The sequence below is a fragment of the Mesoplodon bidens genome (genome assembly GCF_964165515.1).
Source record: "Mesoplodon bidens genome assembly, chromosome: 13".
NCBI classification, from domain to species: Eukaryota; Metazoa; Chordata; class Mammalia; order Artiodactyla; family Ziphiidae; genus Mesoplodon; species Mesoplodon bidens.
Window position 1 is genome coordinate 79,673,076 of NC_138169.1, and position 19,927 is coordinate 79,693,002.

Below are 19,927 nucleotides of genomic sequence, written 5' to 3' on the forward strand. Positions count from 1 at the left end.
AGTAGTTAATTATTGTCAAAAAAGAGATGTGCTGTCAAGATCAAATAATGAGATTGTGATTAATTCTGGAAATTAAAGTAAATTGACTATAGAAGTTATTGTTTTGAATTTTCTAGAATGAAAGTGCTTTTAACAATGTGTCAAACAAAAATATCCTTAGTTACAAGATGACAGACCCATAATTTATAATATTACACCTCAAAGGGTATCTCCTCACATGCATAAAGAACCTTGTGAAACTAATGCAATTTGTACATTATTTCTCTACATTGATTTATCTTTTCCCTCATAACACGTCCCTAATTAAATCATAATCATGTAGTGTTAATTAAATAATCTAATAAAAGAAAACATTTTTATTCAATCAATGCCTACAATAATAAATGTTCATCGTATGAGGATAATGATTTTATTTTCGGTTATTATAAGATTTTGGAAGTCTGATACTCTGAATTCTGTCTTTACCACTTAATTTTCTAAGCTTAAAAACTGGAGATACTTTTTTTTAAATTTTTTAATTTTTTTGGCCACATCGCATGGCTTGCTTGTGGGATCTTAGATCCTTAACCAGGGATCGAACCTGTGACCCCTGCACTGGAAGCACGGATTCTTAACCACTGGACCACTAGACAATTCATTTTGCTGTACACCTGAAACTAACACAACATTGTAAACCAACTATGCTCCAATAGCATTTTTTTATATGGAGATATTAATACTTAACTTTTAGGATTCAATGTCTTAGCTTGTCAAAGTGCTTGTCACATAAGCAGTACACATTTTTATGTGTTTTCTTTGAGAAAACATTGTCTTGTTGGGATTTGCATAGGATGGTGTCCTGAATACTGTGAGTAATCTCGTTATATATATATTTGCTCAATTAAGATGGATAGCAAATTGTAAAAAAAAAATCACTTTTATATTGTTGGCATATGCAGCCTTGATTTTTAGACAAGAAATAATTTATCTTACTACCTGACTTTCTGTTTTAGACACATGCCTCTGACTAAATGTTGAAAATGTTTTCCTTTCCTGTATGAAGGCTCAAGAACACTAGAGAGATTTTGACTTTGTATATATTTTTTAATACTTTTAAAACCAAACTACCCTATACATATGTATAGGTAAATGGAATATGTACAGGTTTCTCTGGCCCTTTTCAATGAACATACCTCCACTTATAAATTGCTTTTTAAACTGGGTTTTACACCACTTTACAAAAATAGGAACCCACTGACATAACAGAATCAGTCACATAGTGGGTATCATTAATTCTATTGAACTAACCTTTAACACGTATATTTTTCTTGAAAACGCAAATCTCTAAAAAGGGGTCAACATTAATATACCTTCAAGTATTGAGTGTGGATATTGATTCTTCATTTTAATATAACAATGGAAAGTTTTTCATTTTAATTTTCAAATAAAATTCTAAGAAAAATACCTATTTGTTGCATTGGTTAGATTTCTAAACTATATATTTATATATACTTACCTGGAGCCTATCTCTGGCCTTATATATTTATGAGAGAAGCAAAGAAATCAAAATGCAAAGCTCATACAAAGAACTGCTGTGTTATGACAAATTCTGAAACTGTAGCCTTTTCATTTCTCTTTGTTCTCTGGGCAGAATTTTGTCCAGTTTCCCTCTGACACAATACATGTGATTTCCTGTCTATACTACTTTGAAGTCTACAATGGGAATATATTTTGTAAGCATAGAGAACCTAACAATACCCACCTTTCACTGAGAACTTACCTATTGGCCGGGGTTTGTTCTATATATTACCATAGCTGATCTTTGCAACAATCTTGTGGAATAAACCTTATCATTGTCCCAACTTTATATTTTCTTATATTAAACTTCAAGTCAGTTATATATCATAGGTAGGTAAAATTGCTGGGTCAGAATTTGAATGTAAGCTGATGCAACAGCTGGTGTGAAATATGAGTAGTATATGTGCCCCCCAGAGCCTTTTTCCACTTTATTTAGATATAATTGACAAATAAAATTGTAAGATATTTAAAGATAATCAAGGAAGACATATAATCATTTTCCTTCTATTAATTACCTTTCATTATGGCTTTTTTTTTTTAAAGAGGCACCCATGGACCAGCTTACTAAAATGTCATTCCCAGATTAAATAGCCTGATTTTAGATCAGTCCAGTACTCATTTCTCCACAAACTATAAGGTATGACCTTTGTTAAACATGCAATTTTTTGAAAGCTGGTCAATAAGCAAGTGTTATGTACTGTGATTTGGAGCAAACAACTCAATTGAGTCTGTTTCATTACCTCTAATGGCAGATATCAGTGAAACCTACTTCCAAGGTTAGTTGAGGAACACATTTTTGAATTATTATGAACTATAAATTGAATTATAAACTATAAATCAATACACAGGTACTGAGTATCAATTGATGTAAATTATTAATTCCTTGAAATGTGCTTAATAAGTAATTTCTCTCAATGCAAGCTATATTAACCAAAAAGTAGGAGTTGCAGTAAATGAATATGTGGAAGGATTTTTAAAAATCTTATCAAAATTGCTTGCTTATCTAGTTATTCTAGGTATTTGTTCCTTATATCAAGCTATAAATGCAAATTCTTTCTCCTGTCAAGAAATTGTTGTCAACAAATATGAACAAGACTGTCACTTCTTATAGTACTTCCAGATCAGATTCCAAATCAGATCTGTTTGACAAAATAAATCTATAGAATTCAAAAAGGTTGTTGAACACCTGTTCAAAAGGTCAAAGTGCTAATTAATAAAATAATAGAGCCACAAGAAAATTGAGTCTGTAGTCTGTTTTCTTTCTTTGTTTAGAATGTTTTTAGGGGAAAAATGTTGAGATGCTCATGATATTCTCATATTTTGGTGCTAGACAGAGGCAGAGCTACTCTGTTTTTAAAAAAATAAGTTTTCACAAAATTTTATTAGATGTATTTAAAAGCCATAGATATTGCAATGTTTTGCCATTAACTTGTAGAAATCTACCCATATTCTGTTAAAAATTATACATTATTTTATCTCAATATATTTATTTTTTATTTTCCTTTGACAAATTAATTTTTAATGATTCTTTATAAGTTCACATAAAATCATCATATATAAATTTAAAATTAAATTATGAAAATATCTAATTAATATCCCAAATGTATCCATTTACAAATATTTCATTGACACTTGGAACATGCCACGTCATCTCAGTTCTGGGTGTCCCATGGTGGCTGGGGTCAAGAGTGACTCTCTCACCACTGTTTACATTCTAATGGAATAGAGGTAGAAGCAGGACTGCAAACGTAGAGTGTTGAGTAAGGACCTAATACCTAAAGTACAGAATAAAAGCATATAATAAAACACCTAAAGTACCTAATACTTAAACTTTTGGGGTCAGAGGACCTGGCATCTAAACTGAAATTAGATTTTACTTCAGAGTTGATCAGTGGCCACACAAACATTATTTAAGGAGGGCATTTTACAGAGTTTGGACTTCACACCAATGGCCACTCATAAGTTTTAAATTGGGAAAGACAAAATTATTTTTATTTAGAATCCCAAATTATTGGGGGAAGTTTTGCATTTTAAAAGGCTCATTCTATGGAAATCCTTAGTGTGGGTATGAAAATAGAAAATCTAGTTAGCAAGTTTGGGAGCAACCGGTTGGTAAACAAAACTCCTGGATGTGCTATACAAAAAGACAGCAACAATCAGTGATAGGATGTAAGTTATTTTAAATGAGAAAATACAAATAAATTACTGAAGTGTTTGCATAAACTGAAGATGGTACAACATGCTTCCAGATGGAGATACAGATTCCCAGGTCCCCAATTTTCTCTAAGGGTATGTCGATGTCACCAAAGTAAGGTCTTTTTATCATTCCTAAGAAGGCACACAATATATTCTTCTGACCATTGCCGCAAAACTTAAAACTGACTGTCATAGAAGCGGTTTACGTGCCTACAGGCTTATCTAACGATAACTAATGAACAACCATAGTATATCTCTGCATGTCGGCTGTGAGATCGGATAATTCAACATTTGATTTTACAGGAACGTCCCTCGGCAGAACTAAGGTTCACTGCGCAAGAGTTGTTAGGCCCTTGTGAGCTTAGTAAGAGTGGGGATAGATTATGATTGACAGATTACAGAAAAATTTAGGAGATGGAATCAACTGAACTTAATGATTGATTGGATATAAAGAATAAAAGCCTAGAAAGAATTAACGATAATATCCATTTGTCTTTCTTGCACGACTTGGTGAATTGTAGTAATTTTGCTGGGTACACTGTAAAAAAAAGGCGGGCTTGGGAACAAATCTGGTGTGACCATAGGAGACCTGAGTAAGTATTTTCTCTAATTAGTTGGACATATAGCTTAAAATACAAGAGAAAGAACTGGCATAAAGATCTAGAAGTCACTTGAATATGAACTGTATTTAAGACATATTTGTGGAGGATAGCAGGAAGAGTGAGTCTGAAAAAAATGAAAAGTATTGGACACAAGAGAGAAAGGAAGATGAAGAGAAACCAGGGATCACACTGTGGGATCACAGAAATTTAGTCAAAAGAATACTTTTATATGGAGACAATGTAAATGTCTTTACATTAGACAGTGTATTGGTATGAAAGAATCTAAAAATCACTGCTATTACACTTTACTTCTGGAAAAGAGATTTGGTACAAGTCAAGATAATGGGAATCATTAATTTGAAAAATAACTATTTACACAAAACAGAAAAGACAAATTGCCCTAATGTCAGCTCATTTATTATATTCACATTTTGCAAACCAATGAAAAATGTTCTCCTTCCTCTCCTCCCCATTCTGGCCATTTACACACTAAGAACAGAAGTAAATCTTCTGTTTACCCACATAGGTCGTTAAGGAAATGTCTGATTTCCTCCAGAATACAGTGCAGCCATTCTGGTATTTTGATTTTCTATAATGAATGTTATTATCTACCCAAAGCAGATAGATATAGGAGACCTTTTAACTTGTCATTTTGTCCAGCTGTTTGAGCCTGTGGGAAATGGGATGGGAGTGATTTTCATAGTATGAGAAAACATATAAAGTATTTCCCTTTTGATTTTTGATTCATTACATGTGAAAATCACAATATTCTGTATATATTGTGTCAAAAAACATTAAAGTTAATTTCAACAGTTTCTCTTTGACATACTAAAAACTTTAATTGTGATAAGAGCACTTAACATGAGATCGACCCTCTTAACACATTTTTAAGTATCGGTAACTATAGAGACAATGTCGCACGCAGATTTCTAGAGCTTATTCACCCAGCTTAACGGAAACCTTATGCCTGTTGGATAGCAACCTTTCCTCTTTTTAAAATACTTTTAAATGTGGCTTTAAGAAAATTTAAAATTCTGTCATATTTATTTGTCAGTATTTTACTAGATAACCTTATCTTCTCAAATAAATTTTCTTCTTTTCAATAACTCTGTTTTGTATGTATTTTATATATTATTGTGTGGACCTAAGTTTCAGAACACTATGCATTGATAGCGTGGAAAGCAGGAATTCCTTTCTCATTACTGTTTTATATTATGCTACCATGTGTGTTTCAGTATTAAGTGAGATTTTGACTATTGATTTGAGTACATTATTTCATTCTTACTATTTATATTATGTGTGCATTTTGACTCATTTTATTTGTAATCCAAAATTTAAGTTTTTGCCAAAGGACTTCTTAGCATCAAATGAAAAGTTTACACATATTTTTACATTATGTGTATATTATACCACTATCTCTAAGGAAAATATTAATAGGTTTTAAAATATCGTTTTGTTATTCTCTTAAAAATACTGAATATGTTTTCTCTTATGGATTGGGCTTTTGGTGACATATTTAAGAACTCTTTTCCTAGCCACAGAAGAGAATTTTTTCTCCTCTGCCTCTAAAAGTTTTGTTGCTTTAGGTTGACATTTAAATATATGATACATTCTGAAATAATCTTTGTATAAGGTGTGAGGTTAAGGTGAAGTTTTCCATTTCCTCCCTATGAATACCCATTTGCAACAGCAAAATTTGTTTTTTTTTTTTTTTGCTGTATGCGGGCCTCTCCTGCTGCAGAGCACAGGCTCTGGACGCACAGGCTTAGTGGCCACGGCCCACGGGTCCAGCCATTCTGTGGCACGTGGGATCCTCCTGGACCGGGGTACGAACCCACGTCCCCTGCATCAGCAGGCGGACTCCCAACCACTGTACCACCAGCGAAGCCCTCTTTCTTTTTCTTGATTTGCATTCTCAAAGGTATCATTTCATTGTCTTTCAAACAATAGTTTTGAAATAAAATAATTTGGTAGACAAATAAACAAATATTAACTTAAAGAAAGAAAAATGATAAATGCAATTTATTGAATTATTGCTCCAGAGATTTAAAAAAAGCTTAATGTTTCAAACCAATCAAAATAAATCAAGAATCTGACCAAAAAGCTCCAATAAAAAAAACCATCAATAATATGTTTATATTGGTTTTCAATTGTTATTTTATAAGTAATGGTTTCCTTTAAGCATTGGATGAGAGACATTAACCTGCTTCCACCCTCATCTGCATACACAGTGACAGTGTTGTTTCTATGCACTATCCAGTGTACACAGATGACTCATAGCTCATCAGAGTCTCTTTAGAAGGGTATGGGCCCCATGTTAAGAACTTGTAATGTGTGGCACAACTCTTAAATGTTTGCTGCTGTTAGTACTTACAAAATTACTTTGAATAAAGTTGAATTCTACCAATTTTCTCATTTAATAGTATTTTTAAAGTATTTTATCTTTACTAAACCCTTTTGTAGAGCAAAAGTTGTATCATTCTTTTTCATATGAGGAGACCGGTATTCAGCATGGTTAGATTATCACTGAATTCGGTTAGTGTGGATGAGTTTAGTCAAGTTCTCTTGCTATTATGCCAGGCAATCTTTCTATTATTTAACTGTCGTTTTTGATGTTTCATTCCCACAGGAGCAGAAACATATTTGAATTACATAACTGATTTTTAGACAATAAAAAATACCAATCAGTCCATACCATGCCCCAAATTAACACTAGAAAACAAACGTTCATTGCAATCCTCTCTAAAGGACCACTTTGTCTCTCAAAAACATGAAACAAAACAAGATAGAACAAATAAAAAACAAAGGATATCAGGTAGAGAATAAAGGGAAGAAAAATTATTTTGCTATCCTTTTCATTTTTTCTCAAATGCTAAGAGAAGCAAATCCATCAAACTTACACAAATACACACAGTTATCATTGGAAAGCTGTGTACATGCATTGCTTAAGACTAAATTAAAAGTGTAGTAGAGGGCTTCCCTGGTGGTGCAGTGGTTGGGAGTCTGCCTGCCGGTGTGGGAGAGGCGGGTTCGTGTCCCGGTCTGGGAGGATCCCACATACCACGGAGTGGCTGGGACCGTGGGCCATGGCCGCTGGGCCTGCGCGTCTGGAGCCTGTGCTCCACAACAGGAGAGGCCGCAGCAGTGAGAGGCCCGTGTACCGGAAAAAAAAAAAAAATGTAGTAGACAATGCCACTCAAAAGAAAAAAAAAAAAAACTAGAGAAGCCTGAGTTAATAAATACTTTTTTTTTGTTTTTTGACTCTGTGGTCACTTTGATGCCAAGAATGATAATTAGCTGGAAAGAAAATGACTTGTTGTTTAGTTTTCTGACGTTCTAGCACAGTTAAGCAATCTTCAGTATCTCAAAATAAATTCATCATTAACAAATTACCAATGTTTGTAAAACAATCAAATCCCGATTTGAAATAATCAAGAAAATATTGTATATATAATAGAACATGGTTTTAAGATATAGATATATTTGTTGAAATTTGTTTGGAAAATTTTTAATAATTTTAAAATGCAATACTTTTGCCCTTCATACTTATTCATAGATCTGCACTGTAAAAAACGAACCAGCAGAGCTCATGGAAAATCTCATGAATTCTTATACACATAGTCACATTATAAGCTTTAAAAAACAAGTTTCATAATTCAAAGCATTTTTCCCTAATTGTTTTTGAACCCAAGTTTTAAAAATTTGATCATCTTGATGTCAAAATAAAGGTAAGGGAAAATGTTGCTTTTATAGGATGACACTGATTGTTCTGGAATCTAATTGTTTCAAATTGTGCTACTTCAAGACTCATTAGTCTGGTTGTTCTAATAATCTAGGAGCTAATTAGAAAGACTGCTTTTCTTTTATTGGTTTTAAGGTGATTTATTAGGTAATTGGTATTCCAAAACATCTTTTATTTTCTTTGTTTTTCCTAAATTAAGTAAAATTATCTATATGCTTAAATTATATTTTATACTCATTTTTATATACTCACTGAGTATTTCTATAGTCATAAGTAATTTACAAACATGTTTTCTATAAATCAATTTATTAAAAATGTTCACTTCCTATGAATATTAGTAGTAGATTCTATTATAAAAGACTATACAGTAAAATGTGGTTTTGATAAAAATGAAAAATAGATTAATTTATAGTAATACATATTATAGAAAATGATTTGGATAAACTTCAATAGGACCACTATATTCTAGGGAAAATATTCACATTGACAAATCATTAACATGTCATCTGTAATGGATACAAAGTACCTGGATATTTATTTATTGACAAATTTATTCATAGCATTTCCAAAAGACAGTTACTACATCAGTATCAAGGAACCAGCTTTTAATAAGATGATTTCTTATCAATCAGCACGCCCTCTTATATGTTAATAACAGAAGCAATTTTTTTTCAGTTTTTGCAAATAATTATTTTCCCTCTATCTTTTGCCTTTATTTTTAAATAAAATTTATTGATATACCAAAAATGTATAGGATTTGTGAATATATTTACTTGTAATGGAAAACATTTACTAAATTTGACACTGTTTTCAATCATTTTATTTTTTAAATAGAATTTGCTTCTTCATCCTTTGTCTTTTAAGTTTCTGAGAGTGTGTGACATGTAAAATTAATTTCTTATCTTTTGGGTATCATCACCTTATAATATTTTTCATATTAATTCTATTACATTTAAGAATAGAGAGTCTTGTACTAGTCCTAGGATTCAAGTCTCTATTAGACATTTAGATGAAGTATTTTGGTCAAAAATCCCACGTTATTTGCCATAGCTGTATACGTATATATGTACACACATTAATGGCAGAACTATCCCAACTAGTGCTGAAATATAAGTGGGATTATCTTTTGCAATTTGAGAAAAAATTATTTACCTCTAAATATTTATAAATGTTCTAATTAAAGAGAACCTCTGAAAATTATCATACCTATCTTTCTCTAAAATATATTAATTGTACATAACTGAAGAAAATAAAGAAACTTGCAAAGAAATAACAAAATGAGATGGAGTTTTCCTTACAGTGGTCTTCAATATTATTAAAAATACGAGAGAGAGAGAAGAAGAGAGCTAAGATAGTAGGGTAAGAGAAAGAGAGCAGGGTTTTACTTGGTTTACATGGACAGATATCCCAATTTTATTTACTGATATTGCATCTACATTTTCTATAATTCTCCACTAAAAATATCACAGAATCTTGGGAAAATAACTGATTTGAGATCTTGAACAGGAAATATAAAATGCTCCTATGTATCAGTCTGGTTCCAATTGAGAGAGACAATAATTAAAATGAAGGAAGTTTAATATAAAGAATTATTAAGCTATAATAGGGGAGTAACGATAAAGATGGAATGAGAACTCCAAAGGGTACTCTGGGGTTCAGTGAAATCATCTAAGGACAGACAAATGTGGAAGGGAGACAAGCTTCAGATGTCCTTAGAGGAGGTGTGGTTGCGGCATCTTGCACGCACGGCAAAGGAATTCACTGGGCTAGAACCAGTCCACATTCTCCAGGCAAACATGGATAATTCTCCAGGGTACAAGTGGGCTGGTGGTTGGAAATGCAGAGGGAATTGGGAGACCACTGCAGGTTCAAGGCCGGGAGCACACAGTGACGACACTGGCAAGGCTGTAAGACCTCCTCTGGCTTGGGCTGGAGTCCTATGGTTGCCAAGGGAATGTACATTTGGGACTTTGGGAACTGTGCTTGTGGTTAGGTAAAGCAATACATGTATTTCCACATATCCAGTTGGCTGGTCAACCGTGCAGCATGAGAAAGGGAAAAGCAAAAATGCTACACACATAGAACCAGGAAGAGGGGCCCTTTTCCTCCTGCAATGTGCATTCAGTGCCCTTTATTGACAAGACTCAACCTTGCACTCACAATAAAAGATGCTCTAATGGGCCAATCCATTATCATAGTTTCACAGTGCCAGTTCTTTTTAAGCAGGTAGTGAAGGATGAATGTGCAGCTAGGAAGCAATAATTTGGTAAGTGGCAGAGCCTAGAACATATTGCTGTACCAAAAACAATGAAAGCAATCAAAGACTAATAGGTCGTGTCTAAAGTACACAGAAACGGACACAAATTCTGAAGATCTATTTTTCTTAACACCACCCATTTATAAATCTGTGATGTAGATTGCTTACATTCTTTTGTTTTTACTCGAGTGTATGTATGTGTACCCATGCAAGTGCACATATATTTATTTTTTAAACTAGCATGGCTCTGGGTTTTTTGAACATCAAAGAGGACTTCTCTTTGTGTGTGTGTGGGGGGAAGGAGAATGTGTGGGAGAAAAAAGAGTGAACTTCACTTTGGGATTCTTAGTATAAACAAATTCACACCAAGTCTATTGTCCTTGGCAGAAAGTCTCCCCACAGATTTTACTATTAAGAAGTTTTATGTTTCTTACTCCAATATTTTCTAAATTACATATTCCCTATATTTTATTCTTCATTCTTCTTTTAGCAATTAACTTTGGGGAACCTCAGGCTGAGAGGTGTATCACAAAAGGCTCCTCTTTCTCATTACATTCCCTTTCTCATCTGCAATCGAAAGGTGAGATTCTTTCCTCTCTGCTTTCACCACCCAAATTTTCTGTTTGCCATCTGGGGAAGTATATGCTGTTTCTTCATCTTCTCTTGGCTTAAGCCAGAATTTACAATATGTGACATGTATAGTTCTCATTTTATGTTTTGATGGTGTAGCCACTTCTTTATTTTATTGATTATTGATTTTTTATTTTTAATAAAAAAATTTCCTCTGAAAAAATTTAAACAGAATGTTTAAATTGTAAGATAAATTGATTATTCCCCAAATTATGTGACTTTTAAGGAAACTGATTTACTACACTTAAAGTATCATTTATTAGATTTACATGAATTATTTACGTGATTTTTTAAAAAGTTGCCTATTTGTTGATGTGTCCAGGTAACCAAGTATGTTTGAAATGCTTGAGAAACTTAGATATATCAGATTTTTAAGCATAGATCTATTTGTAACACCAAGTTTAAAGAGATGTCTAAGCCCAATGTCTATAGAAGCGATGGGTCCCAGTTCACTCGCATTCTGTTTTTGAATCTTTCTATCCTATATTGTATGTTCACAGGTTTCTAAGTCAGTTTGCTTTTGGATCTAGAGGACAGTGTGCTGTATTGTGGAGAGTATCTGAAAGTTTTATGTTTAACCTTTCACTTTATCAAAAACCCTGGGTATAAATCCATTTAAAATAGATATTTTAAGTTTAAATTCATTTGTACATTTATAATCATTTTTTATTATTTTTAAAAATATTTAGGAAATACTTATAGGCAAGATTTGAGAATTCTTTCCAGAATAAAATGTATTCTAGCATAAACTTAGCTGAATAAATTTCACAAGACATTTTAAGACCCATGTAAAATCCAAATTGTCTCCAACTAGCTTTATTGATAAATTCAAGCCTACTTAGAATAATTGATTTTATAGTATATATACTTATTCGGTATTTTGAAGACTAGTTTATAAATTTTTTAAATGTTTTCTGACATTTAATAGGATACCTAAAAAAATGTAAAGTTATTGTGTACTGGAAATGAGACACTCAAAGAAGAATTTAATTTAAACTCTACATTTTACAAATGAGAAAAAGGTAAGCTCCACATGAGAAAATGTGTGAAAAAAATTGTGAAGGGCTTCCCTGGTGGCGCAGTGGTTGAGGGTCCGCCTGCCAATGCAGGGGACACGCGTTCATGTCCCTGTCGGGGAAGATCCCACATGCCGCGGAGCGGCTGGGCCCGTGAGCCATGGCCGTTGAGCCTGCGCGTCCAGAGCCTGTGCTCTGCAACGGGAGAGGCCACAACAGTGAGAGGCCCGCGTACTGCAAAAAAAAAAAAAAAAAAAAAAGTGAAGTAATGATAAGTTATTTCAAAATGAGTATGCTCACATAAGTCTTTACATACTTAGTAATTCATTTGAAATTGAGTTTCATTTGTGTTGATGTCTGATATATTTTATATATAATTTTATCTATATCTTCATGATGAATGGGAAAATAAAAATTAATTAAAATTATCTATTCTATGGAATCACAAAAGATAATTTTTCTTTATTGAACTGACAATGTGCAAAGGATTTACTCGTGAATCCTGACTGTTAGCAGATTTTTCAAACATTTGAGGAATTTGGAAGTAGAAAATGTGAAGTTTATATATTTTTTTAAAAGAAAGAAATTTAAATTATACAGAATTTACAGCATTAAAGCATGGAATTAATATAGCTAAATAACTCTTATTTTTATCATTTCAAAGTGGGAGGAATACATAGCAAAAGTTATTCTGTATAAAACAAGGCAATGTTTCGACGTCGGCAATTTATTATGGATTCTTACCTGACCAGAGACTGCGTTTTCACAAACGTAAGTCTCATAGTATTCGGAGAACTCAGGAGCATGATCATTGATATTGAGAACTTGCACATACACAGGGACTGCAGAAATCTGTTCTATACTATCTGCAAATTGAATAAACAGAATGAAAATAAAGAATGCTAATGCTGTCTTTAGGGGAAACATAGTCATGAAAACTGCATTAGAGGCTACATGGTACATTTTTATTTTACTTGAATAAAAGCTGAGGACAGGATAGCTATATAATTCATCTATTATTCAACAATACAGCCTAGAAAAAATGTTCTCAACACATTCAGCTCAACCAATATTAATCCAGTGCCTTGTATCTGCCATGGACTGTAGGAGCTGTTGAGGAAAAGTAGTAAAAGTAAAGGAGATAGTCAGGTACATGAGAACTTTTGTTTTTAAATCCAGGAACTATTGAACATATTTGTATTATCCCTGGCCTCTACGAACTGAATGCCAGTAGCACCCTCCACTCTAGTTGTGATGATCTAAATTGTCTTCAGACATGGTCAAATGTACTAGGAGGCAAAAATGCCTGCAGTTGAGATGTGTTGCTCTATCATAACTTTCACAAAGGCGCTCGCTCACCAGAAATGAGGAGAATGATGATTTAGTCCATGTGTTAAATATGAAACACAGAGCCAGTGATGGTGGAAGGATGAAAAACAGTGGGATGTTAGCCTCTTCTAGAACCTAATCTGGCAATGGATAGTAAAAGTTAAACTACACATATCTTTGACCCAGTCATTAGTTTGGGAAACCTATGCTACAGTCCAAGGCACCAATATATAAGAGTATGTAATCCAATGTATTTATTCCAGAATTGTATGCATCCCAACCAAACAACTGGAAGTAACCCAAAAGGGATTGGGGAAATAAATTACCACCAAACTATGAAATTGTGCATGCTTATTAAAAATGAATGCATCAATGTAACACATGTAGTAATATCATGAACATTAAAAATGTATTTTAATCTTGGTTCTCAATTTGAGAAAAATGCTCACCACTGTTTGTCTCAGTTGGTTTACTGTAAAATGGAAATGATACTAGTAACTAGCTTATAGAGCTGTTATAAAGATTAAATGAATTAATACATATGAAACATTTAGAGGATCACTTAACATATAAATAAGCAATAAACATTAAATACTATTATTTTATTTATCTACTAACCAGAAGTGATATACATGATGTTTTGTGAAGTGCTAAAAAACAATTTGTAGCATAAGGTATTGTATATTTGTATATCATTATTTTAAATCTTTCTTTTTATTTGAAAAAGCCGTGGGAAGGTACATATATTGAAGAGTGGGGAGAGGGAGTTTCTTTTGTTTGTCTCAGTGTTTTTATTTATAATCTTACATGCTCTTTTTTTTTAATCACAAAGCATTATATTTGCGATTGTAATTCGTAAGGGCAAATACAAATTAAAAAAAAAAAAAAGAGGCTTAACTCTCCCTGTTGAAAATTAGGGAAAAGTCTTTCCTTCCTTCCTCTTCTTAGAGCATTTACTTTAGAAAAGCTTGTAAACTATTTTTCTATCTCTTTTAAATGTATGCAAACCTTTTAAAATTGAGATAAACCTCTTGCCAACTTTACAACCCAGGCCTGTCTTTCTCCAGTCCTGGGAGCCAGTTCCTTGAAATAAATCCATCAACGAAGATAACACTTTTTTATCCCAGTTTCTGTGGGAGGGTAGGAGCCTAACTTCAGCAAAGGTCTTGACCCTAAGATGCAAAACTACCTCTTGTCATAAACATATAAAAGTTTAGGTTTCAGTTAGCAAACAAACACAGATGGTCACTCCAACTACCTAGTGAATTTAGGATAAACTGTATGGCACATGGTGATGTGAAGTTCTCCTAATTTAAGGCCAGTAATGGTTTATCTTGAGAACATGTCTGCAGTGAGTTATATCTGCTTGGCTATGTAAAAAGCTGAGATTTCTTTCTGATTTGGCAATTTCTTATCAATTTACTGTGATGCACATCAAATTCTGGTTTAATGATTTTCAATTATAAAACTGTTTCTATTTCACCTCGTGAAGAGGTTTTCCAGGTTGGGATAAAATTTTTGGTTGTAATTGTTTTTAACTAATAAATAACAGTGACAATTATTATAGAAATTGCAGCTTTCAATTCATTAAAATTAAAATTTGCAAGTTTTATTGCATACAAAAGAAACCCATGGCCTTTAGAAAATACATAAACCATTAAGAATTATGATGTTGAGACTCTTCTCTATTGTGTTACATTCAGGATAAAATTGATTAAGAAACATTAAATATGAAAATATATTTCTAGATATTTCAAGATGAAATTATTCAAAACTTAAGTCTAATATTTTTTATGGTTTAAATATATATCACTATAGAACAACTTTCTTCATAAGTAAGTAAAATGGAAAAAGTATATCAGTTACAAATAAATTTAAGGAAAATTAGTAAAAAATTCATTTAAAATTTTTATCTATTTTTCTGAAAAATCTATTTAAAATCAAGTTCAAATTAAACCTTTGGCATGACTATAAAAAGCATACACATATCTTCACAGATTCATTTTAAAGTAGTTAGTTGTCTTATTCACTTAGTTGGCATGCTGATAAATAGCTTGGTGCTTAATTTGAGATGTTTCCAGGAAAAAGACTAAGCAGAGTGAACTTCATTTGCTGGGAAAACAAATGTGAAAATGGAAAATCTCTTTCCTGTAATCAGCATAATTGTTATGTCACAAGTTTCCAGGTAGTTAACACATGCAGCAAGTACTTTTTGTAACAAATTTATATGAAGCCTTGTTTTCCACTGTTTAGGTGGTTTGTTTATATTACTATGTCTTAAGTGACTTAAATGGTCAAACAATTATTTTTGATATCAATATTATGGTAATGAGAAATTGGCACTTACAATTATTTTCTCCAAAATTGTTCTAAAATGAGTTTAATAATGTGGGTTAAAAATGAATCAAGAGACAGAGGAAAAAATACATGAAAATTGGTTACTTAGTGTTACATAAGTTCTTTCTAAGCAGTTTCCTTTAAAATGAAATAAACATTTTCAAAAATAATCTTCAAAGATGAGTGAAATGATAATTAACTTTGTGGGGTTTTGAAAATATTTATCTGATTATATTTTATTTTGGAATTTTATTCCCCATCCTGTAACTTTTCAACTTGATAAAAATAACAATGGGAATATCAAATCTCTCTTTTTCTAAACGAATTTTTTTATTTTGAGGAAACTGATTTTATAGCACCAGAAGCAGATCAGCATGAACTGTGTAATTGCTATACTCAATAACATTTCAAATCACTTATTTCTAGGACAGTGATTAACTTCTCAGTAATAAATTCCATATAATATAAATATATTCAGCTTATATTCATTTTGCCTTTCACAGGCATTTTTTCCTTAACCATATTTTTAATCTTCTTTTATTTATAAATTTTGTTTTAATACAATATTTGTGTCTAACAATACGATTAATATATTTTAAAGACTCTGCTTTTTAATACAAATTGTAGTACTTCTAAATTAACAGAAATTAATGATATAGTCTTACAAAAAAAACCCTTATATATAAACTAAGATTACAGTGGCTAATTATTTACATAAATTCAGTAAAACATGCTCTTAATGTACAGTGGAGAAAGGACAGCCTCTTCAATAATTGGTGTTGGGAAAACTGGACAGGGACATGTAAAAGTATGAGATTAGATCACTCCCTAACACCACACACAAAAATAAGCTCAAAATGGATCAAAGACCTAAATGTAAGGCCAGAAACTACCAAACTTAGAGGAAAACATAGGCAGAACACTCTGACATAAATCACAGCAAGATCCTTTTTGACCCACCTCCTAGAGAAATGGAAATAAAAACAAAAATAAACAAATGGGACGTAATGAAACTTCAAAGCTTTTGCACAGCATAGGAAACCATACACAAGGCAAAAAGGCAACCCTCAGCATGGGAGAAAATATTTGCAAATGACAAAGGATTAACCTCCAAAATTTATAAGCAGCTCATGCAGCTCAATAACAAAAAAAACAAACAACTCAATCCAAAAATGGGCAGAAGACCTAAATAGACATTTATCCAAAGAAGATATACAGACTGCCAACAAACACATGAAAGAATGCTCAACATCATTAATCATTAGAGAAATGCAAATCAAAACTACAATGAGGGCCTCCCTGGTGGCGCAGTGGTTGAGAGTCCGCCTGCCGATGCAGGGGATACGGGTTCGTGCCCCGGTCTGGGAGGATCCCATATGCCGCGGAGCGGCTGGGCCCGTGAGCCATGGCCTCTGGGCCTGCGCGTCCGGAGCCTGTGCTCCGCAACGGGAGAGGCCACAACAGTGAGAGGCCCGCATACCGCAAAACGAAAAAAAAAAAAAAAAAAAAACTACAATGAGATATCTTCTCACACCAGTCAGAATGGCCATCATCAAAAAATCTAGAAACAATAAATGCTGGAGAGGGTGTGGAGAAAAGGGAACATCTTGCACTGCTGGTGGGAATGTGAATTGGTACAGCCACTATGGAAAACAGTATGGAGGTTCCTTAAAAAACTAAAATAGAACTACCATATGACCCAGCAATCCCACTACTGGGCATATACCCTGAGAAAACCATAATTCAAAAAGAGTCATGTACCAAAATGTTCATTGTAGCTCTATTAACAATAGCCCAGAGATGGAAACAACCTAAGTGTCCATCATCGGATGAATGGATAAAGAAGAAGTGGCACATATATACAATGGAATATTACTCAGCCATAAAAAGAAATGAAATTGAGCTATTTGTAATGAGGTGGATAGACCTAGAGTCTGTCATACAGAGTGAAGTAAGTCAGAAAGAGAAAGACAAATACCGTATGCTAATACATATATATGGAATCTAAGAAAAAAACCAAAAATGTCATGAAGAACCTAGGGGTAAAACAGGAATAAAGACACAGACCTACTTGAGAATGGACTTGAAGATATGGGGAGGGGGAAGGGTAAGCTGTGACAAAGCGAGAGAGAAGCATGGACATATATACACTACCAAATGTAAGGCAGATAGCTAGTGGGAAGCAGCCGCATAGCACAGGGAGATCAGATGGGTGCTTTGTGACTGCCTGGAGGGGTGGGATAGGGAGGGTGGGAGGGAGGGAGACGCAAGAGGGAAGGGATATGGGAACAGATGTATATGTATAACTGATTCAGTTTGTTATAAAGCAGAAACTAACATACCATTGTAAAGTAATTATGCTCCAATAAAGTTGTAAAAATAAATGCTCTTTCAATAGTTGCAGGCTACTTTACATAGAAACACATTTTTCAAAGATGTCCAGTCTTCCTTTGAACTGATTTGAATTCTTTTCTCAGCAGTCTTTTAAGTAATGATATAAATAATTTGTTCTCAGAAATATACAGTGAATAAAAGTTTCTTGCTTTTAGACAAACATCTTTGTGTTTTCTGACACCAAAAGCCTTGGTGTTTCTTCTGTGCAGCAGGCATTTACTCCCCTGCAACATTTGCTCCCCATCATTTATCATTTAGTTAAACAGAAAACTCAAAACCCAGACACACTCCTTCTGCAGTTTCCAAAGAGCTATTCAATGTATGACAAAAAATATGCAAGAGATGCTTTGTACTCCACCGTCTCATCAGCCTACTTAAGGTGAGGAGTAAGATATATGTTCAAAGACTTTCAAAGAACAAGCCAAGAAAGTAAACACGATGAATAAAATTCCATGCAAAATCAGTTTTGAAAGGATGCAATCTAAAACATTGAAAACTCACAAATTGAATCCTTTACTGTATTATATTAAAACCATTGACTAAGTAATAGGGAAGATTTTGATAATCCTTTCCATTGTGTTTTATCCATTCTTTTGAGCCTGAATGAATATGGTTGATCTAATTCTGACTGAGAATTCTGAAGACACAATCTAAGTGGTAAACTGGGATGATTTTATCTAGTTTTGCAACTTGAAAATAGAATCATCTGCCTCTCTGTGAAAAAAAACTGGTCACTACTGGTTATTAAAGATGTGGCTATCAGCACTGCTGACACAATGAGTTTAATTTGAACACATTTTACTGGGCAATACTTTATATGTCCAGTTTGAAATAACTTACAAATTTATATTCAGTTTTTAAAAATTGATTTAAAAATGCATTCATGAAAAATATGGTAAGAACATATAATTATACAATTAAAGGTTCTTAGAATTTCAAGGGATTTTTTGTTTAATTCTTGTGTTTCTTTGAATTTTCCATGATTTATTTCTTGCATTGAACATTATTTATTGCCATAATAAAAATAAAGATATTTAGTGGTAAGTATATAAATAAGCTGTAGTAAGAATGTGCAGGCATTTTGAATTTAAAATAATAAATTAAATACACGTGTATGAATTGACATATAAAATACCATTTAATTCTAATTTCAGCAACACTTTAGCTTTTGTCTCTATGTTTAGAGATTACTGAGTGGTTTAAAAAATATGGAGAACGAATATGTGGTTCCCAAATGAGTACTTACATTTTTCTGTGGCTGTAACGCTTAGGTTATACCAAGCACTAATCTCTCGATCAAGAGGGTTAGTTGTGAAGACTGTACCATTGTCATCAATACTGAACACTTTGCTTCTGGTAATAGAATACCTGCACACACACAAATAATTCTTTAATTTTATTATTTTCCCCATATAATACAGTTTAAAGAGTGTATAATACTCTTTTTAAGCAGTAAGATATTATCAGATCCACACTCTACACAGCTAATGCAATGCTGAACAATTTTCAGACAGGTAAATTCTACATTTAAGATTCAACTCAATGGAGACAGGAAAAAAAAAAAAAAAAAAAAAGCACCAAAACCCTAAAACAGCTCTAGACTTCAATTTACACGTGTGAAATCTAAACACATGTCACTCATTCTCATTCCCAGAAGAGAATTTTCATAAGTGAATGACTTGGTTAAAAAGAAATGGCAAAATGTCTTTTGCAAAATGAAGAGAAGTACAAATAAATGGGGGTAAAAATTAAAGCTTGTGAAACATTTTTTTCCTTTGAAGCAATGTAAAACAAATTCTCAGTTTAGGCTGCTGAGTCTCCTTGCCACACCACATAGTTACTTTCTAAATCTGTGCATCATATTATA

The 19,927-nt window shown here is 32.9% G+C and overlaps 1 protein-coding gene across 1 annotated transcript in view; it reads right to left on the reverse strand.

Moving 5' to 3' along the window:
• Positions 1 to 19,927, reverse strand: part of CDH19 (cadherin 19) — a gene marked incomplete at its 3' end in the record, with an annotated part of 54,633 nt that overhangs the window by 6,275 nt on the left and 28,431 nt on the right. The window contains exons 7-8 of the mRNA XM_081252340.1: positions 19,307 to 19,428; positions 12,745 to 12,866 (exon numbers count right to left, since the gene is read on the reverse strand). Coding sequence (XP_081108466.1) covers positions 12,745 to 12,866; positions 19,307 to 19,428 — 244 coding nt within the window. The remainder of the gene's footprint in view (positions 1 to 12,744; positions 12,867 to 19,306; positions 19,429 to 19,927) is intronic.